At 38.9% G+C, this 20,534-nt stretch overlaps 2 protein-coding genes across 5 annotated transcripts in view; both read right to left on the bottom strand.

The window, feature by feature from the left end:
- The window catches only part of LOC131038536 (uncharacterized), a 226,548-nt gene that overhangs the window by 133,743 nt on the left and 72,271 nt on the right, over positions 1–20,534 (bottom strand). The window lies entirely within an intron of this gene.
- On the bottom strand, positions 1,841–4,235 carry LOC131038535 (uncharacterized). The gene is made up of 5 exons (XM_057970990.2): positions 3,454–4,235; positions 3,102–3,334; positions 2,849–3,001; positions 2,356–2,756; positions 1,841–2,242 (listed from the first exon to the last, which is right to left on the bottom strand). Exons 1-5 carry the CDS (start codon positions 4,215–4,217, stop codon positions 1,856–1,858), a joined length of 1,938 nt encoding a protein of 645 aa, XP_057826973.2. The 5' UTR covers positions 4,218–4,235; the 3' UTR covers positions 1,841–1,855.

Below are 20,534 nucleotides of genomic sequence, written 5' to 3'. Positions count from 1 at the left end.
TCAAGGATTGAATCTTGTTCTTGGGAGGTCGTTTTTGTTGATCAAAGAATGTTTTCTTTTCTTGTTCTTCATTTTCTTTCTCTTGTTTTAATTTGTTTTAGTTTCCTTGATCAAGTTGTATATATGTTAGTTTTGTTTCGCTCTTGCCTAAAATTGGTTTTTGTGAGAGATTTTCCCCTTTGTTCCAAGTTTGCAAAGCAATTTGCAAATTGCATTGTCTTTCCCCATTTTCCCTCTTTGCTTGCATTCGGGATTTAAAAACCCGATTGCAAGTGAGATGAAAATAGTTGATCTACCCCTTTGGTTGAAAAATCTTAACCATCTTTTGTTGAAATTCCAAGTTTCAAAGTTGGAAAATGCTCATCCTTTCAAAATTGAGTTTTTAAAACTTAATTACAAGTTGAAAGTTCTTTCCATTTTCATAAAGATGATCTTCCCAAAACCTTTTCCTTTTCACTCATATTCATTGCCATCATCCATACATACCATTCCCACCTTTTCCTACATGTTAAAATCTCATTGCATTCGGGTTTCAAAAGCCCGATTGCACATTTGTTCTTCCCCACTTGTATACTTGTAAAACATTCCCCAAGATCCGAAATTGGTCAAAAGCCAAGTTCCAAGCATCCATATTTATTTCCCATCTTCCTCTCACAAAGTTGTGAAGTGCAAGAGTTAGAATTTTTCCCATTCGAAGAGGAAAGATGATAGTTGCAGCCAAAGAAACGGGACTCGGACTCGGCTCGGACTCGGCAAGGCCAAATCGGACTCGGACTCGAGACTCGACGTCAGACTCGGCTCCAGACTCGGCTGGACTCAGGAAAGTGAAAAACTCAAAAAATTTAGAGATTTTTTAAGATTTAAAACTTGTTTCATGCACCCTTTATTGAATAAGACACAATAACATCATCAAACTTGGCTCATTTCATTACATAATACATACACAAGTATACATCTATGATCTATCACATAAGCATAAACGCAAATTGTAGCTGAAGGAAATAACCAACATAGATATATAAATATTGTCAAATGTATACAATATTACAAAACTCATGGAATAAAAAATCCATGTCATCATATGATCATCATCAAATGTTCCATACAAATAACAAAGGTAAATACATCTACAAGCCTATGGCGCAGAGGAGTCTGCACCCTCCGGCCCCGACGTCGGCTCCGATGAAGGCCCCGGCCCCCTACGAAGGCGTCTAAGGTAGGTCATAGATGATTGGGCAGCCATAGCCGCTCCTCGTGACACCACGCCATGCTCACCAACATCAGGAACATCTGTGTCACTATCACCATCTGTGTCACTATCACCATCTGCCTCTGAATCTCCTCTCTCTGCTCGTGCTCTCAGCTCCTCCTCTGCCATGGCTACAGCCTCAGCCTCTATATCTACCTGGTCGATCCAATCAGTGTCATCATCACTAAAGACAGCCACAGGATCTGTCTCAATGGCCCACTCTGCCTCAGGATCAACCTCATCTAGAATGATAGGAGAGATGTCAGCTAATGCATTCTTTCTCATTCTCAGGCGGAGGTTGTAGTGAACAAAGATAAGATCATTCATCTTCTCCACGGATAATCTATTGCGCCTCTTGGAGTGTATGTGCTCAAACATACTCCAATTGCGCTCACAACCAGATGCACTGCATGGTTGGCTCAAGATGCGAATGGCCAACTTCTAAAGATTTGGTGTCGTTGGGCCAAAAAAGCTCCACCAATTATCTGAGTTTGAAATGAGAAAAATAAATAAAATCAGTCTCTCATAAACTCATTTAACAATATACAATAAAACTAAAATTAAGCCTTACAATTTATTTTTACCTGGCATCATAGTTGTCCTACTTTATTTGGCGATAGGACGAGAAAAGGTCTCCCCTTGTGCATTTGAGAACAACTGTAGCTCTCGCATAAGATCTGTCTGAGTACAACCAACAGGTGCCATCTTCTCCATGACTGAGTATAGCCCATCAAGGACCTCCGCATCAGCCCTGAAAGTAGGGCTAAAATGGAATGCCGGATTCAAATAATAGGCTGCTGCATGGATGGGCCTATGAAGCTGATGATGCCATCTCTTATCAATGATCTGCCAAATGGGACCATACTTGCTCTCATCTCCTGCATAGATAGATTTGATGCCCTCTTTCGCCCTATCCATGCCCTCATATATGTAGCCCATTGCGGGCTTTTCTCCATCCGCAACTCGCAACAAAACCACCAAGGGCTTAACAAACTGCAAAATTGAAAATATTGTGTAATTTAAAACATGAGCAAATAAGAGAATATGATGAATAAGTTATAAAACAAAAAGTTAAATAAAAATTGTAGAATTTATAAAAAAATTACCTTCACTATCTCATCACAAGGGCTCCAAAAGCCTCGCTCATCAAAAATGCAGTCTGCCATATCTTTCCCTGCTGGGGTGGCAGCATAGGATGAGGAAGACCACTCCTCACCAACAATCATACGTCTCAAGGCCATCTTACAACGAAGCATGGACTGCAATGTGATGAAGTTTGTGGCAAATCTTGTGATTCCTGGACGAGCTAACTCCTTATGCTCTGTGTATTGTCTCATAAGAGCCAACACCCATGAATGATTATATACAAATTTGCACACATTTCTTGCCTTTTCTACACATGTCTTGACCCATGGAAGTTTTCCAATATCCTCTAACATGAGGTCAATGCAATGGGCGGCACATGGAGTCCAAACTATAGATGGGCGCCTCTCCATCAATAGTCTGCCTGCAACAACATAATTTGTTGCATTGTAATTAATGAGGTTACAAAATAGAAATTAATTTGCAAACAAAATTAGTTTGTAATCAAAAGTTTACCTGCAGCAACATAATTTGGTGCATTGTCAGTCACCACCTGTACCACGTTCTCTTCACCCACCTCATTAATCACCTCCTCTATCTGCTCACATAGGTAGGTGGCATTCTTGCAATGGGCGGAGGCATCAATAGACTTGATGAAAACGGTGCCCCCTGAAATAAAAAAATAAAGCAAGATCAATGATCATTCAATAAATCATTAAATGAAAAATAAAAAATTAATGCCTAAATGAAACTAAAATTAATCAATCACCTGCGGAAGAAACAAGAAAATTAAGGAGAGTTCTATTTCTCCTGTCTGTCCAACCATCAGTCATGATGGTGCAACCTTTAGTGCTCCATATTTGGCGTTGATCACCCAATTCTTTCTTCACATCATTCACCAATTCAGTCAAAATGGGTCCCCTCAAATCAAACTCAGAAGGGGCTTTGAACCCCGCCCCACAAATGGTAAGGGCATCAACCATTTCTTGCCAATAAGGTGACCTGTCACAAATAATTTTAATGAGATAAGTATGTACTATGTATAATGAACTATATACAACAAAAATTAATACGAACAATCAAATTATAAAAATTAAAACAATCAAACATAAAACATTTACCTGGCTGTGAAGAATGGAATACTGCCATAGATCCAAAATCTGCCAACTGCCATTTTAGCAGCATCATGGACCTCCTTGTTCCAACCCATGCTCTCAAGTGACTGTTGGGACCCAAGAGTAGTGCGAGGTGCAAAAAAGGTATCCAACCTAGATTTACGAATCCTAGGTCCAATGCTAACACTCCCACTACCACTGCCAGTGCTAGGAACATGAGAAGGGGCAGAGGCACTGGCACTGGCACTTATAGAAGCAGAACCGGAAGCATGAGTAGTAGCAAAATGAGTGGGACGATATGAAGGTAAGGAAGAAGGCCCTCCAACACAACCTAATTGTGTCCCTGTTCCTAAAGGTGCATGTCTCCCAATGACTGTGAGATCCTCTTTTTCTTTCCTTTTCCTTTCAATTTCTTCAACCATTACATAGCAATCACGTACGGCCTCAGTGACTGCTTTTGTGCATGGGTCGGCATCATGCCCACGCACACCAGCAATATGGTATTTCAATCTATATATGCCTCCATGGAATATTGTTTTGCAAAATATACACTTTGTTTGCCCTTTTCTTTGCCCTGGAAAATCCTCATGATATTTCCAAGCAGGGTCCTTTCTAATGGGAGGTCTAGAAGAGGACATTGTATGATTGTTTTGTGAAACTTCAGGCAAATAAGAATGTGAAGGTTGCTGCAATAAAACATTACAAATGCAAAAATAAATTAAGACATTCATTCTGTGTTGTGCATTCATAATTTCATTCTCATTGAACATTTTTTTCAAAAAAGCTAAAGTAGGGTTTGCAATTTTATTTTTTTTAAATTGTAGGGTTTGTCAAACCCTACTTTAAAAAAAATAAAATTACAAACCCTGGGCCTACATAGTAACATAGAAAAGATTTTGGAATAAAATGTAAAACTTTCAAAAAAAAAAGAATAGAAAAATGAATTTTTGCATATAAGAAACAAAAAAATCTCAAAAAAACAATGTTACCTCTTAGAACTCTTGAAGAAAATTGAAGAAATTGAAGAAATCTTCCTTGCTGGTTTTTCTTCAATGCACCCTTGTTATTCTTTTTATCTCACTTTACTCCTCCTATTTTTGCAAATGAATGAAATGAAAGTCACTTTTAGGTATAAAACAAAAATAACACAAAAAAAACAAGTCAAAAAAACCATTTAAAATTGTTTTTTTTTTAAATTTTCATTGACTTCGCCGCCGGCCGAGTCCCAGGCACGGGACTCGCCGAGTTTGGCGAGTTTGGGCCAAACTCGCCAAACTCGGCGAGTCTGGCGAGTCTGGCTCCTGGACTCGGCAGAGTCCGAGTCCGAGTCCCCAGGACTCGGCGAGGGTGACTCGCACTCGGACTCGCCGAGTCCAGGCGAGTCCAAGCGATATTCGTTTCTCTGGTTGCAGCGGATCTCGATATTGCTTTGACACTTTTAAGTCTTCATCGCAGCATACCAAGTTGTTCTTCAATGTCAGATTTACCATCATCTTCCCCTCCAAAGAAGATGAAATACAAATTTGATAAGTACGAGAATGAGGTCTCCCTTTCACAAGTTTCCTCTCCTATGGATCATATCAAGGATGCAGGAATAGGGCATGTTGACATGTCAGATTTCATCAAAAGGGTATAGGATCCAAAGGATAGCAATATTGTAATGTCCCTAGTAGAGACCCTCTTTTCTTGACTGATTAATGGCAATTAAAAAGGATCTCAGTAGGGACTCGTTATGTGTTCTAGTATAAACTCTTTAAGAGAAGTCTGAGAACAAATATCTTCTGATATATAAGTATAAAATTGGTTAAGATAGTCCCCTGATATGCATTAAGATTCTTGAACTGAACATCTACATCTGATACACATAATATGTATACAAATGAAGAGGATGATTCTTTGAAATATATATAATCACTCTGAGATGAAAATGTCCCCTTATGACTTGCAGATGTAATTATTAGTATCCCTTCTGCGGTGATACATTGTTCGTTTATGATGTATAAGTATACACCTGCTATAATGAAATGTCAGCGCTATTTCTGATATGGCGATAAATATCCTGCAAGTTTGCTGTCTTCTCTAATTATTGACTCTATTCACTATGCCCCGATAATGTGTCTTCTATATTTGCCCCTAAAGAGAGATCCGATCACACCAGATGATGGGAGAACAACTCCCGGTTCTGCTATTCTCTTAATCTTTGTCTTTGATTTATTTCTATATGCATTCTCTAGCCTTGCATTTATACTTTCCTAGACTGGAAATGGAATTTCTTGATAAAAACCTGTTCGATGTCCCCTCCAATATTCAATGATTGCTAATATATATATTCATATATTCCATTTGGTGTGTCCCTCGGAAGATAGAGACATATCTATTCGTATGATCGTGTTCCTTAGTAATTACGTGATTAGTTATAATTACTACTTTATAGTTCTTCGTACCCACAGTACCATAGCTTCCATTTATTTAACTATTCATGCCAATCCCTTTGCATATCTATTTCTCCATCATATTAGGAAATATCAACCTCTATCTTTCTTCCACATAAGGAGTCGATTTACCTTATCGTAATTTCATTCTTTAAATGAGATTTCCTTTATCGTCATTGTATGGTATGACAATGTTTTACCTATCTTCTCAAAGGTTTGAATGGGGACATGACAAATATGCAGCGATTATTGGACAGCCACATTCACCATGCTTCTTCTTTTCCGGTGGCTGCCCTAGAACCCGAATTCGTTCTTCCTTGTGCTCACCATTTTGACAAGGAGACAAGGACCATCAAGAATGATGATGGAGAAGCCATAATCCGTCTTGATGTGGACACCATTGAGAAAGTTTTCAGAATCCCATCTGCGGCCCTATACATGGAGATTTCCAAAAGTAGTGCAGCTGATTACTATGCCAAAAGGGAAAAATATTGCAAGCACCACATTAACAGGTGGATTCAAGAACCATGGGTAGCTCTCACCAGATGGGCCAAATTGCATCGTTGTGATTTCAAGTGGGAAATCGCAGACAACATCACTCTCCTTAGCAGGATGTTGGGTTTGGAACATTCTAATTTTTTCGAACCCTAGATGTATCAATTTATCATGTTCATAAGGCAGTCCCATCACATCTCTTGGGGAGAAGTAATCAATAACGCTTTGTGTGAACAACTCGCAGCAGTTCCAACCACTATGAAGTTCTATATGAACTCATATCTTGTGTATATACCAGCATCACTTAGACATTTCCCTAGTCTTTCTACCAAGGGTGATCGCTCGCTTATACCTGTGTGGGAGTACTATGATCAGTTGCCCTTGAGACCCAACAGATTGCATTACAGGAGGGTTCAGGATGCTTTCTTTGGTCACTACATGTGTCAGTTTAACAAGACATTGAGAAACAAAAGAGTGTCAGACAAATCATGGGAGAAGGTGAATGAATATGGTTGTTTGTTTGTTCAGTTCTCAACTTTCACATACATGAGAGTTGGATGTTTTAGTGGGCAACCATACATGCTTCCTAGATACCCAACCGATAAGATTATTCTTATGGAGTTGGGAAGACAGATCATGGCTGTTCATGCATATCAATCGGGCAAGCATAAGGTTGGAATGGGAATCTCTTCAGCTAACCCATTGAAGATTGGCCGATATTCCCTCATCACGTCTACCAAAGCCAAGGCCATGGAGACTGAGTTGCAGGAGATTAAACTTAAAAGGTTCAGTCAATGGCAGATTTTGACTACCGAGGCATGAAAGAAAGGATCAAAAAATCCTTTATACATGTGCATCGGATAGAAGACATTTGGGCGGATCTTCGTACAAAAAAGGAGGTTCGTAAGATGGATTATTGCAAGTTCACTATTGAGAAGATTATTGATTTGAACCTGGTGGACATTCCACAAGGAATGATTGATGATGGAAATGTGCTTGATCCTGAGTATGTTTCACAAAGAGTTGATGAAGCCCCACTCTCATTAATTCAGTGGTCATACAAAGAATGCACTTCCATTCTTGAGAGATTCCGGCCTATCCTAGCTAACACCAACACTTTGCTCAAAGGTAATGGTGTTAAACTTATCAAGATCAAAATTGGTAAGGAAGATGACTCTACAGGACCCCTTGGTCGCAAGTCCGAGATTCAGATAGATAACAAGGAAGATGCATCATCTTCAAGCACTAGAATTAAGTTGCGGGTGAGTCGGGCAATGCTACTTCCTCCTGAGGAGGTGACAGTTCGTGGCAAGGAGAAATCCCAGCTTCATATTCATGTGATTGATCCTAAAAAATCCAAAGGAAGAACTACAGTCAGATGATGCTCCTAAGTCACTAGCTTCGGAGTCACCTCATGAGGTCCCTTCCTCAATCCCCATGGAGCTACCTTTATCTCCTCCTAACACAAATGTGGATGCTTCTTCCACTATTCATGATGTTCCTATAGTAGTGGATGAGTCCCCTTAGAATGCCATTCCCATTTCAGCAATTGAGCCACCTCTTGATCATCAACAAGAGAGTTTGCTAGAAATCTTCGAGGATACTCCTACATGTATTCATTTGTCAGAAATTGATACCTCTACTTCCGGCTTTGAGGAATTTATGAGACAATCTTCATGCCCTTTGGTTACCGAGCAAGCCATGGTTGTCGTCCAGACAGATACTTTCCCTAGGGCGACCACGGTTGTTCAAATAGAAACTGCTTTTGTAATGTTCCCTAACCGTATGGTATAGCTGGTAAGGCAAAGGAACTACGATGGATAGACCATACGGTAGGAAGGAGAGACACTGTAATGTTCCCTTACCGTACAGTATAGCTGGTAAGGCAAAGGAACTACGATGGATAGGCCGTACGGTAGGAGAGGAAGGAGAGTCGTACGATGTAAGTGTCATACGGTGGAGTGAGGGGGGGCCGTACGGTGTAAGGGTCGTACGATGATGTCAAGCAGGTCGTATGGTGGAACCCAAGAGAGTCGTACAATGGTGAGGAAGGTGTACGGTGGTGAGGGAGGTGTGGCCAAAGGAGGCCATACGGTGGTGAGAAAAGGAGGGGTGGTAGTACTGTGTGAGGCTGTGAAGGTGCAGAGGTACGGTGAGCTTCAGCGGTTGTGTCGTGACCTTCCGGAGTAATGGATTCTGAATATTAGGAGTTCTCCTTATGCATGTAAACCAGATTAACAAATACGCAACTGGAGAAAGTAAACAATGATAAATTCAAGATTTGCCAGATCCGGAACGAGTACAAAGACAGAATAGGGTGAGAGGTGAACTTCATCGAAACTGCAAATACCATATAAGACGGGTCTTTCACCTCCGAAATGGCGGATAACAAAACTCCAACAGAAATTCGCACAATAGAGAAAAGATACCAAAATTTCGCCTACCTACAACAATGACTAACACGGCCATATATATGGGCTACGGGAAACTTCCAGAAGGATTACAAACGGGCCAACACGACCAACCAAAACTTGTCTAATCTAATTAAATAAAAGGGCCCGAAAGATTTTTTATTAAATTTGGGGCCTTACAACAAAGTAATTAGATTTATTATTTAATTATATCGGGGACATCACAGCTTCTCCTTTGCTTTCAGCTGCTACTAAAGGAGAGCTAATGGATTTACATCCATGGCTCAATTCTTTCACTCCCAAGAGAAAGAAGCAGGAAATTTCTCCCGATGTCTTTGAGTATCAATAGCTTAAGCAATCTAGGCCCAAGGTTACTAAAAAAGCCAAGACAATTTCAAGGGTAATTGTTGACAGCAACAAGATGAAGGTGGCTGAAATTGTTGAACCTCTTATAGACTCTTGTAGACAAGCCACATGAGCAGATGCAAGCTGCTGACTACAGGGTCACAAGGGTAGAGTTGGGTAAGCAAACACATGAAGTAGTCAAGCATGATGCCCAACAGTCTGTAGCTTCACTAGTACAGAGATATGATGAGCTTCTAGCGAAGGACAAGCTAGAAGAGGAGAATAGGCAACTTGTTGCAGCTGTTCAAAAGATCACTAAATCCGCTAGTGAAGGGAGCAATCCTTCAAGTTCTTCTGGTCCACAAGAATCAATTCAAGAAGTTGAGAGAGCTGCTCAAAAGGTACAAGCATTGGAATCTTGGGTAGATCAGCTTCATGATTTGTGTGCGCAGGTTTTGAAGGAAGTTTTTCAAATGATGGTCAAATTGAAGACCATTGACGAACAATTGAACCAGGTTTCTGACACTTTCAAACAGAACTTGGGAAAGGTGGAAGATAGCTTGACAACTTGGCTAAAGATTCCTCAACAAAGTTAAGTGTTCTTCTAGAACATCAAGTTATTCCTTCGAGGGTTGTGTATCTAGAATACCAAGAGCTCTTGGAGAACAAAGCCCTTGTTCTCATGCCACCTGTTGAAGACATTGATGATGCCATGAGATTGCGAGTGGAAGTATTTCAGGATGTTGTTTCTCGTTGTGAGAAATCTTTTTGTAATATCATGGATCCGAATGGGCAAGTATTATCAGAAGAAAGGGTTCTCTCATATCTACAATTGAAGATTCATCATGAGTGGAAGAGTGAACCATTTTCGGCTGTATCTATTCAAGCTTTGGTTACATACCAAGTCTTCTTACAAGAAATTTAGTCTTCCTTTGAGAAGGAATAATGCCACAATCCTTCGTTGCAGCGATGTTATTGGGAAAACCATGATCGTGGCAAAGAATACCCATGAACCGAATCCTGATGAGCTGCTAATGATCATCCAGAAGTTTGAAGGATTCATGTCTACACATTCTGCAACATAAGTGTTTTGCATTTTCAGAATTATAATTTCTTAGTTGTAGTTTCTCTTTTAACATGTTTACTTGTAAAAACATTTTTGTAACTTGCAAGTTAAGTCATTACTTGCGATTTTGTAATTACAAGTTACAAGTCAATTTAGAATAGGACTTGTAACTTTGAATAAGTCATAGTGATGCAGAGCCAACAGGGAAAACTTGGTGTGTTTAGACCAACACCCACACCCTAGAGTCACAAATACCCCTTGAATGACAACAACCACTTGAATTCTCGGACTTCTCAAGCCTCTTAGGACAATCTTAGAGACTTCACAATGCAAGGAACATCATCCACATAATTTGTGTGACAAGATCCATATATCTCAATCTAGACCTACTCCCACATAGGCTAGGTTAACACCAACAAGCATGAAATGACTATGCAACAAGGTGGGATGGACCAAGGGGCTCTATCATAACTGAAATACACCAAATTAATGACTTTTGGCAACCCTTGAGGTCTACAACCTAGACTGTTCACTTTGGGCTAGTGAAGGAGGCCTAGTTGAATTAGGTCAACCTAATTGGTTTTTATCTCCAACCTTCCAAAGGACCCCAACAACAAATGGATGATCCGAGTACCCTTTTGGGAGTTCTTTGAGATTCCAAGCTTTCTAACTCGGATCCTCCTTCCTAATATCTGAACCCCAAATTGAGCGTATTAGGTCTATTAGGCCTAATTAGGACAGGTTACAAAGCAAGTGCCAACTAGGGGCTTGAACAAGGTAAGGTTATGGTTTCAACAATGCTATCCCGGAACACCAAATCCACCATCAGAATTTTGATCCATCCCAAACTTGTATTTCATACACCAATTTGCGCTTCAACACAAGTAGGTCACATGAGGATGCCCGGCTAGGGTCAACAAAAACTCACACCTGCCAACACCTTCCTGCAAAAGACTTTTGGAATCTTAAAATACATCCCCTTAACTTGTTCTTCCCTCAGGGCCGGAAGTTTTCCTCAAAGGGAAGTCAAGTTAGAGGCATTGGAAACCAAAACCCTAGGAAAAGAGAGGGTTTCAGACCCGGTAGCGGGAATTTGCTCACCAAACGCTTCAAACTTCACCAAAATGGATGGGACCAAAACCAAGACGATCCTAGTTCACCCTACAATGCATCCAAGAACAAATTAGACCACCACCAATCTAATAACACAGACAAAATTGGGCACAAAGCGAGAAATTGCAGGAAAATGTAGAATTCTCATTAACTTCAATCACCAACATTCAACCTCTTTTTATGTCTTCAGCCTCCAAGGCCTTATATAGGTGTCAACTAACTCCCCCAACCGATTTTTGAAAGTTTGTGACCATTGGGAGGAGTGGTTGGCCGAAAGACAATGGTTGCATTATGTTGTCAAGAATGTTGTCAAGCAACATTCTTGTCAACTTGACAATTTTGATCACTTTCATTATCAACCTGATCAATTGGATTCCACATGATCCAAAATCACCTAAAAGACTCAAAAACAACGATTGCTACCTATCATTGACCCCTTGACCAGATTTGGCTATGTCATCTTATGAATACCAAACATCACAATGGCCTTACAATTGGGTCCTTATTACAATTCAAAATTAAAATGGTCCATAGGACCTTGACACAACTATAACACCTAATTACACCATTTATACTCATGGCATTCCATGAGTGTTGATTTGCTTTGTGGGTGCTCCTGCACCACATAGTTATTGAATAAGTCTTGGTGGTTGAGAGAATTTCTCAAGTTAGTTAGGATCCTCCCACCTTTTTCTCTAGACTCCTCTCCTATAAATACTAGAGGGGGTCTATTGTATTTCCCTTATCTTTTAGAAAGCAAGCAAAAACTCTGCCAAGTTTGCACCAAGAAAGTCTTTAAGCTTTTATGTGTAAATTGAAGAATTGAAATAAATAGAAGAAGATTACTCAAGTGTTAAGCCTTTGTGCTACATTCTTGAGTTTGTGTTCCTTATTATCTTTCTTGCAAGTGTTTCTTAGTGAGCTTAATCGAATTTGATTTGCAGTGTTTGTGCTACAAGTATTGGAGGTTAATATAAATTAGAGTAAATATTCGCTTGGAAAGAGTTGTAAGTCTTTGTGCTCACACTTATTTTTGAGAGAGAGATTAGAAATAGATTTTATGATAAGAAATAGTTGTGAGTCTTTGAGCTCATACTACTTCTTACTGTTTTGTGTAGAAGAGGATAAGATATTTCAGACTTTGTCCTTCTATAATTTGTTCTTGATATCATTAGCATAGAAAAGGGTAGATAGGACTTCATATATTCAAGTCTTTGAGCTTAATATTGTTGTCCCGTCCTGAAGGAAGTGACGGAAGTCTTTGAGCTTTCAGGAAACTTCATTTCCTTTCTCTCATCTTATTTCAAAAGGTTGTCATTGTTGTTTTAAATTAACTTGCTATCACTTTTCTGTAAAGAGAAAAGGATATTGGCTTTTTTGAAGAAAGAAGAAAGACTGTTGTCTCATCCCGTTTAGTTTTAGATTAAATATAGATAGGGGGAGCCTTCCCTTAATTAGGAGAGTTTTAACACACTATGGTTGAAACTACAATTTTGTATATTTCCCCAAGTGTACAAAATTTTCAACCAACACTGTAGCATTTTGAGTGGTTTTATTGATGCCTTCCAGACATTCGAAATAACATCTCTTTGGTCCCTTGTGCTATGATTGTTTCCTTCATCTAGTCAAATTGATTACCACCATGCTCGTGCTCCACCTTCACTTTTCGGCTTGATCTTCATTGACACCGCTCTATGATCACCAGTTTGATCATGCACGTTGGATCTTCATCCTCCGGCCCTGACACTCTTCAATTTGAGCTTTAAGTTCCCCCTCTACTCTTTCCAGCAGTGTTGATCTACAAAAGCAAGTTCCACCTAAATCAATCAACTCGAAAAATTAGTAATTTTAACAAATATTAAATGTTGTCAAGGCAACATTGGACTTCGTTTCAGCGAATAAGAGGGGAAAATGAATGATATTTACTTCTAAAGCAATTCGAACCTCCTTTACTTCATTTCACTGTTGACTCAAGATCGTGCCAGTTTAAAGGGAAAAGATAGACAATTTAGAACAAAAGTGCCAAAAAGTTTCCTTTATGATTTCACTTATTGTTTTCTCTTTTAGGGAAAACTTCGGCGATTTGGAACAAAAGTGCCAACAAAAACGCTAACGTTTTAATGCCTATAATTCCATTGAAACCCCCTTTCTTTTTTGTTTCGTTTCACATTCATTTCCAAACAAAGGGAAAAAGTTCGGCAAATTAAAGTGAAGATGCGAAAAGCATTTTATACTTTGAAGCCCATATCTTATCGAACTCCCCTCTTTCTTTTGTTGTTTCGCACTTAGCCTAATAAGGGGAAAAGTTCGGAATTTTGAAGGTAAAGTGCCAAAAAGAAGCTTTATGTTTTAAAGCATTCAAATTTATTTTATTTGAACCCACTAAAAAATTTAACTTGGTCGCCACTTTGGAGATTTCAGTGTTTTATAGAGGATTTTTCAGCAAATGAAGCTATGGGGAGGCGATTTGCCTTAAAATATTACAAACTTTATTTTAATTGAACCCTCTTCATTGTTATCTCTCTAGTATTATTGGGGTTATTTGAAGGCGTGAGGAACAATAAAGTGATTCACCTTATAAAGCCCAAACTTATATTTCTTTCACTTAAATTTCTAAACGTCCCCCTCATACCTTTCTTTGGTATGTTCTCGACAATTAAAAGGGGAGAATTCGATGCACTTGTAAATGCTTAGGCACTAACACAACTTGACTCGAATTCGGGTAATCCTCGGTATTTCACCCAAAGAGAGCCCGATAGAAGGTGATTTTATAGAGAAAAGTTCGAACTCTATTTGCATTTTCCCAAGGCGTTCGATATCTGGTAGTTTGGACGTTATTCGGGCCTCCGATCGGCGGATTCAAGACATGTAAACTCTTTGCTCGTGGCTATTCCGAAAAACGTGACTTCCCTCGGCATTTTGAGATTACACGAGGCATGATTTTGAAGGGATTATTTTGGCAAATGAAGAGGATGAAACCTACGCACTTGCCCTTGTTCCTGCCTTTGAAAATACGGAACTAGGTGCGTTCTCGAGACTTTGGTTCCATTTTGAGTGTTCGCGATTTTACTACATCTCTCTTTGGATGCTGGCACAATAATCTCTCTTTGGATATTACTATCAACATGATTGGAAGGCAAACACAACTTGGCCTTGCATACTCAGAGCTTCTTCTCTCCCATTCACACAGGATTTTCTTGGTATTTGAAAGGTCATTTGGAAGGGGCTCTTATCGCCAAATGCAGAGGATTGAAAGGCTACAAAATATCGACTCCATCCTTCAAAGCCTTTTCCCTCTCCTATTTACGCTAAGCAAGCTAGACGACACAGAGGTCCCTGTCTAAGACAAGGCATGATGTGCAATATGCACAACAAATGGCAACTCGATTGGGAAATGTTCCTTGAACATTTTGAAGGATTGCTATCCGGATCAAACCCAAAATCTTTCGCTCGCCTATACCCCACAAACCAACCCAAATGACAATATACAAATTCAAAGTAAAAATCAGGTCACAAATTGAATCAAGTCACCGATCTTGGGAATCAAGTGTGTGCAGTGAAGTTCTTTCCAGCTTAAAGACAGTTGAAACATCATTGTTCAGTCAAGGCAAGCTACGTAGGGCGACTCTAACTCCAAAAGCAACCTGGATAATGCCTCACTGCCAATGAGTGTCTATAGCCTCAGCGAGGTTATCGCTTGTAAGCTCACAGAGATTGCTCTATTTCAGGTAAATTTTCTTTTTGAACGCTGGTAGAGGTGTCTGCACTCTCAAAGCCAGACGCTTTTTGATATTTCATTTGCTTTTTCAAATTCTTTTATTTTGATTTTTCTCTTCTCTTTTCCTTTTGCTTCACTTATTTGGCTGGTAAGCAATGAAGCCTACGTGGGATTGAGCCTTATAGTCGTCGCTGAAGCAGAATTCAAATCTTTCACTTGTAATGACTTCCCTTTGACAAAATAACAGACAAGCAATATTAAGCATAAGATGTGCGAGGATTGCAATGTTGGTGACAAGACACAGTAACCAACTAAAATTTTTTAAATGACTAAGCCTTAAACCAAATGAGCTCACTACGGGGATAACCATCAATTAGGTGCTCTACCAAAGTCGACATCCAAGAAATGAGACGAATAAATCTTGGCTTCATACACCAAAGCTAAGCAGAACAAACATACCCCTTCAAAAACGACAGGGAGACAACCCTTCAAAAGAAAACTACACTATGAAAGATACCAACTGAATATTGGCCCAATCTGATAGGTTTTCCCAATTGAATTTCTTTGACTAGCGAGAGATTGTTTCGAGTTTTTTTGGTGAATTTTTGAGGTTTTGATGTTTTTAGGATTTTTTGCTCGATTTTGCCAATGAGGAATTAAAAATTGAATACAATACATGAAAGAACAATAGACTGATTTTAAATCTCAGAATTCTGATTTTATTACCAGCAAATTACAAATTCAAATAATTAACTTTTTAAGACATCCAGAACCAAATTTGGCCTACCAGGTATCCCATGCTAATTTGGATGAGCTTATTTTGATGTTGGGAGTGGTGCACTGGACAATATAGGAGCCTCCAAGTGCTATAAATCGCTCCAAAGTATTTTATTCTCCTAGTATATAATTACCAAAAACAATTGAATGAAGAAATAGTAGATTAGGTACTATATTTTGATTCTTGCTAGGAGAAGTCTTCAAAATTGACCACTTTTCTCCACTGAAATGCTGATGTAGTCCAAGTACGCTATGAATTCTTTGAATGAATCCTTAATCTGTCTTTATTATCTCCCAACAATGAATTCTCAAACAATTTTTGATCCTAAAACCCTCCAATTTATTAATTTAGCTTCATAGGCCAAGTATGGATGGTACTGCCCAGCTAGTAATGGTACGGCCTGCCAAAACAATTATTAAACTTACTGGACTTTGCTTGTATTCTGCCCAAATCTGATGTGTGTGTGCACTGTAATTGCTGTATCTATCAATTCACTTCAAGATTTTGACCCTCAGTGATCTGATCTAAAGTTTCTAACATGTCCAAACTACTGAATGGTAATTGGGTTTGCGTCCAATAACCTGAAAGCTGGGAGTTTTTGTTCCCAAACTGCTTCCAATATGCCACCCTGCTGGTTGCAGACTACTGCCAATAAGAGTCGATGAAAAAAAAATGATAATGCCCAAATTCATTCCCGTGCACTTCTTTTACATCTTCTTAATCCCACGCCCAGCTTAGTGATTCATCATACCATTAATCCAATGGAATATTCCTCACTTAAGCGCACAACTTGAGGGTTTTCATTATCATTAATGGGGCCACCTTTTGAAAAAATAAAGTTTATTTTACTTTTTGCCTAGGAAGGTGTACAAATAGAGGGGAAACTTTATATTTTATTATTGACATTTCATTAATCCCCTCTTTATAAAGTTACTTTATAAATTTGTCTAATTATAGAAAAAGTAACTTAATAATGAACTATTATAAAGTTCATATGATGTAAATCCATCAAAGCCAAAAATGGCTAAGTATGAACCACCTTGCTAGCATAATCATCTCCTCTCCCCTGAATTTCACCTGCGAAGATGGATAATAGGTGAATCTTTGAGCCTAAAGAGTCTAGTGGGAAAGTGGGGACATTACACACTACGGCAAGAAAACAAACAAAACTGAAGCGAAAAACAAGGAAACAAACTACTCTAAAACAAAAAGAAGAACCTAAACTAACTATGTACAAGGAGAAACTGACTGTACAAAATGCGGTTTGTTTCGCATGAATCCCTGACCCAGGATGATTTCAAAGTACGTGCAACAATAACAAGGTAACGGGCACAATCCTAAGTTTGGTTTGTTTGTCTTTGTATTCTAAAAAAAGAATTTTCAATGGGCCACTTTCGGGTTTAACCATGACATTAGGCAATATTAACAGTTAGGGTAGTTCATTAGGTCCATGGTCAATCCATTTACAGGTTGTTTTCCCAAAACTTTCAAAATCAAAATGATAATATTTAAAATTAACAGCAAAAAGGAAAGAAACAACCTGGTGCATTTTGGAGTCTGGCAAGGCGTCGAGTGGTGGGAGATCTTCAGCAGCTTCAGGAGGTCACAACCAATGGTGCACCATCCCGCTTGTGTCTTGCTTGTGCAGATCAACATCAAATTTAACAACGGGTTGCACAGGCTGAAAATCAGTCCTGAATTTGAACTCAAGAAAGTGGAGTGCATAATCTGTCGATGAATCTTCAGGTTACATAAACCATGCAGCCAGATGTGTCTCCGTCAACATATCTTCAAACAACAGGGATTCATCGATGGATCGGTCTTTAAAAGCATTCCCAACAGGATCCTGGAATACATCATCTATTTGTAGGGCTCCCTCAAACTGCACTTCAACGTCTGGTTGTCCCAAAGGGTCCACCCAATCGTCTTCTTCAACCCTCTCTTTCTCAGGTGCAAGGACAGCAAAGTTCTCTACTACCATAATTTGATTGGTGGACTCATTTTGGTCAGCATCTGGCAACTCCTCCTTTTCATCTTCAGAGAGTGTGGCGCTACAACGATCTTGCCTTCTTTTGTACTCATCAGCAACAAGGTATGCACTCTACACTTTACTTGATATTCATTCTTCTGGTGATTCCGACAGTCTGTATCGGGATTTGACTTGATTGACTGCCTCCAAACATAATGAACAGGTAAATTCAAAATGAGGAGTATGATGAATTATGCACCACCACGGTGACAACACACTTTCCAAGCATATCTCTTCATTGAGAACAAACTGGTTCTCAATCAAACCCTTAAATCCTGTAAACTCATCAATGCTTGATGGAGGGTTGGGATTATCTTGCTAAATGAACAATTCTGGCTTGGGGATATCCCAGAAAAATATCTTCCGCTGCAACACTAGCTCGACTCTTGACAAATAAGTCAAGCAATTCAGCTCATCATGTTCTGTTGTGTTGTGAATCCTACTATGCCATGTGGATGCAAACTTAGACAGCTGCTTGGGATACAGTTGTGCACCTAGCCTTTGCTGAAGTTGGGGAATGTTGTCTTGAGGAACATCCCTATGAACTGGCTGCTCCCACATCTTGACCCAATTTTTTTTTTTGTATTTTTCTGATTTTTTTTTTTTTTTGGTATTTTCTGGTGTAACGAGGATCTAGCATATCCCAAATATAATATTAAAAGGAAGCATAGACTCAACTTCCTACAAGGTTCTAACATGTCGGCCTTCTAGCGCCAATTCTATTGATGTGGCAAAAGTCGTACTTCTACTCTTTCGAGTCAACACAAAATAGACTGTTGAGTATACTATCCTCTCTTGAATAAGAAAATCCCTAATGTTGTTCTTAGGCGCTAACACAGCTTGACTCGAATTCAGGGAATCCTAGGTATTTACTTGAGCCAAAGAGAGCCCGATAGGTGATTTTATAGAGAACAGTTCAAACCCTATTTGCATTTTCCCAAGGTGTTCGATATCTAGTAGCTTGGACGTTTTTCGGACTTCCTATCGGTGGATTCAAGACGTGCAAACTCTTTGATCGTGGGTATTCTAAAAAACGTGACTTCCTTCTACATTTTGAGATTACACAAGGTGCAATTTTGAAGGGATTATTTCAACAAATGAAGAGGTTGAAACCTACGCACTTGCCCTTGTTCTTGCCTTCGAAAATATTGAGCTAAGTATGTTCTGGAGACTTTGGTTCCATTTTCAGTGTTCATGATTTTACTATGTCTCTCTTTGGATGTTGGCATGATAATCTCTCTTTGAATATATGATTAGAAAGCAAACACAACTTGGTCTTGCATACTCAGAGCTTCTTCACTTCCTTTCACATAGGATTTTCTCGATATTTGAAAGGTCGTTTGGAAGGGGCTCTTATCGGCAAATGTAGAGAATTGAAAGGCTACAAAATATTGAATCCATCCTTCAAAGCCTTTTCACTTTCTTTTTACACTAAGCAAGCTAGACGGCTTAGGGGTCCCTATCTAAGATGGGGAATGATGTGCGATACGCACAGCAATTAGATATTTTGTGATGCTCATGTTTCTCAAATTTTTTCCTCGGGTATTTTTATCACTTCTTTTGGAATCAAGATCCACTTACCCTCATCATCCCAGGGTGGCAAATCCTCAAAGGCACAATATGATCACCAAGAATTTTGTTAAAGCAAAACACATGGAAAACATTATGAATTTTGCTATGCTGTGGAAGCTGCAACTCATAGCCCATTTCACCTATCCAAACAATTTTGTAGAGTTTGTAGTATCGAGGTTTGAGCTTCTCAGCTCCACTCTTCCAAATAAAAGTCCACCTATATGGTTGTAGTTGTTGTCTTCATTTTTGTTTTCAAAAATGAAGGACCATTACATTAAAAAATTGACAAAAAATGAAAATTTTACTCTATGGCACGCTTCCCGAGGCAAAATTTCGACTAATCCTTGGACTGGCTTAATCCTCAGTCTATCCTCGAACCACGTTTTGAATTTCATCGCATTCTGGATTCGTTTGCTATGTCTTTCCTTCAATTTCGGGTTTTTTCTCCCTGACTGCAGGTGGAAAATTTCTCTTCAATTGCAAGTTTTAATGATTTCCATTGTTTTGGTCTTTGTAGGAAAATTTTTGGCTAACAACAAGTGCACTTTATTGAAAAATAAGAACTTGTAATTTGCTTTTTATTTCCCCCTTGATGCTTTTTGGCTTTTTAAGTTAAAATAGGGATTTTTTGGATAAGTTACAAGTAAACTTGTAATTCTTTTCTAAAACCCCTACTTTAATGTCTTTTGCTTGTAATAGGGATTTTAAACCTCTATTACATATGTGCAAGTTATTAAAACTTGTTATAGGAATTTTATTTTCCCTTTACAAGTAATTTTAAACTTGCACATCTCTCTCCAAAACACGATTTTGCCTAGAATTGAAATAAAGTGACATTTTAAGCTTGCTATTGTGCCCAAAAAACCCGATTTTCTCCATAAAGTGCAAATTGGGAAATTTTAAACTTGTAATTGCATTTTTAAAAACCCGATTTTGCCTTGTTGATGGAAAAAGTAAAATTTTAAGCTTGCAATTGGATTTCTAAAACCAGATTTCGCCTTGTTGAGAGAAAAGTAACATTTTAAACTTGTAATATGGGAATTAAAACCCAATTTTAACTATTACATGTAAAATGAAACTTCTTGTTCTTTTCTAAAAACCCGACCAGCAATATTGGATGATTTTGTT

The sequence above is a fragment of the Cryptomeria japonica genome, chromosome 10, assembly GCF_030272615.1.
Source record: "Cryptomeria japonica chromosome 10, Sugi_1.0, whole genome shotgun sequence".
In the NCBI taxonomy this organism is placed as follows: domain Eukaryota; kingdom Viridiplantae; phylum Streptophyta; class Pinopsida; order Cupressales; family Cupressaceae; genus Cryptomeria; species Cryptomeria japonica.
This window is presented reverse-complemented; position numbering and strand designations above follow the sequence as displayed.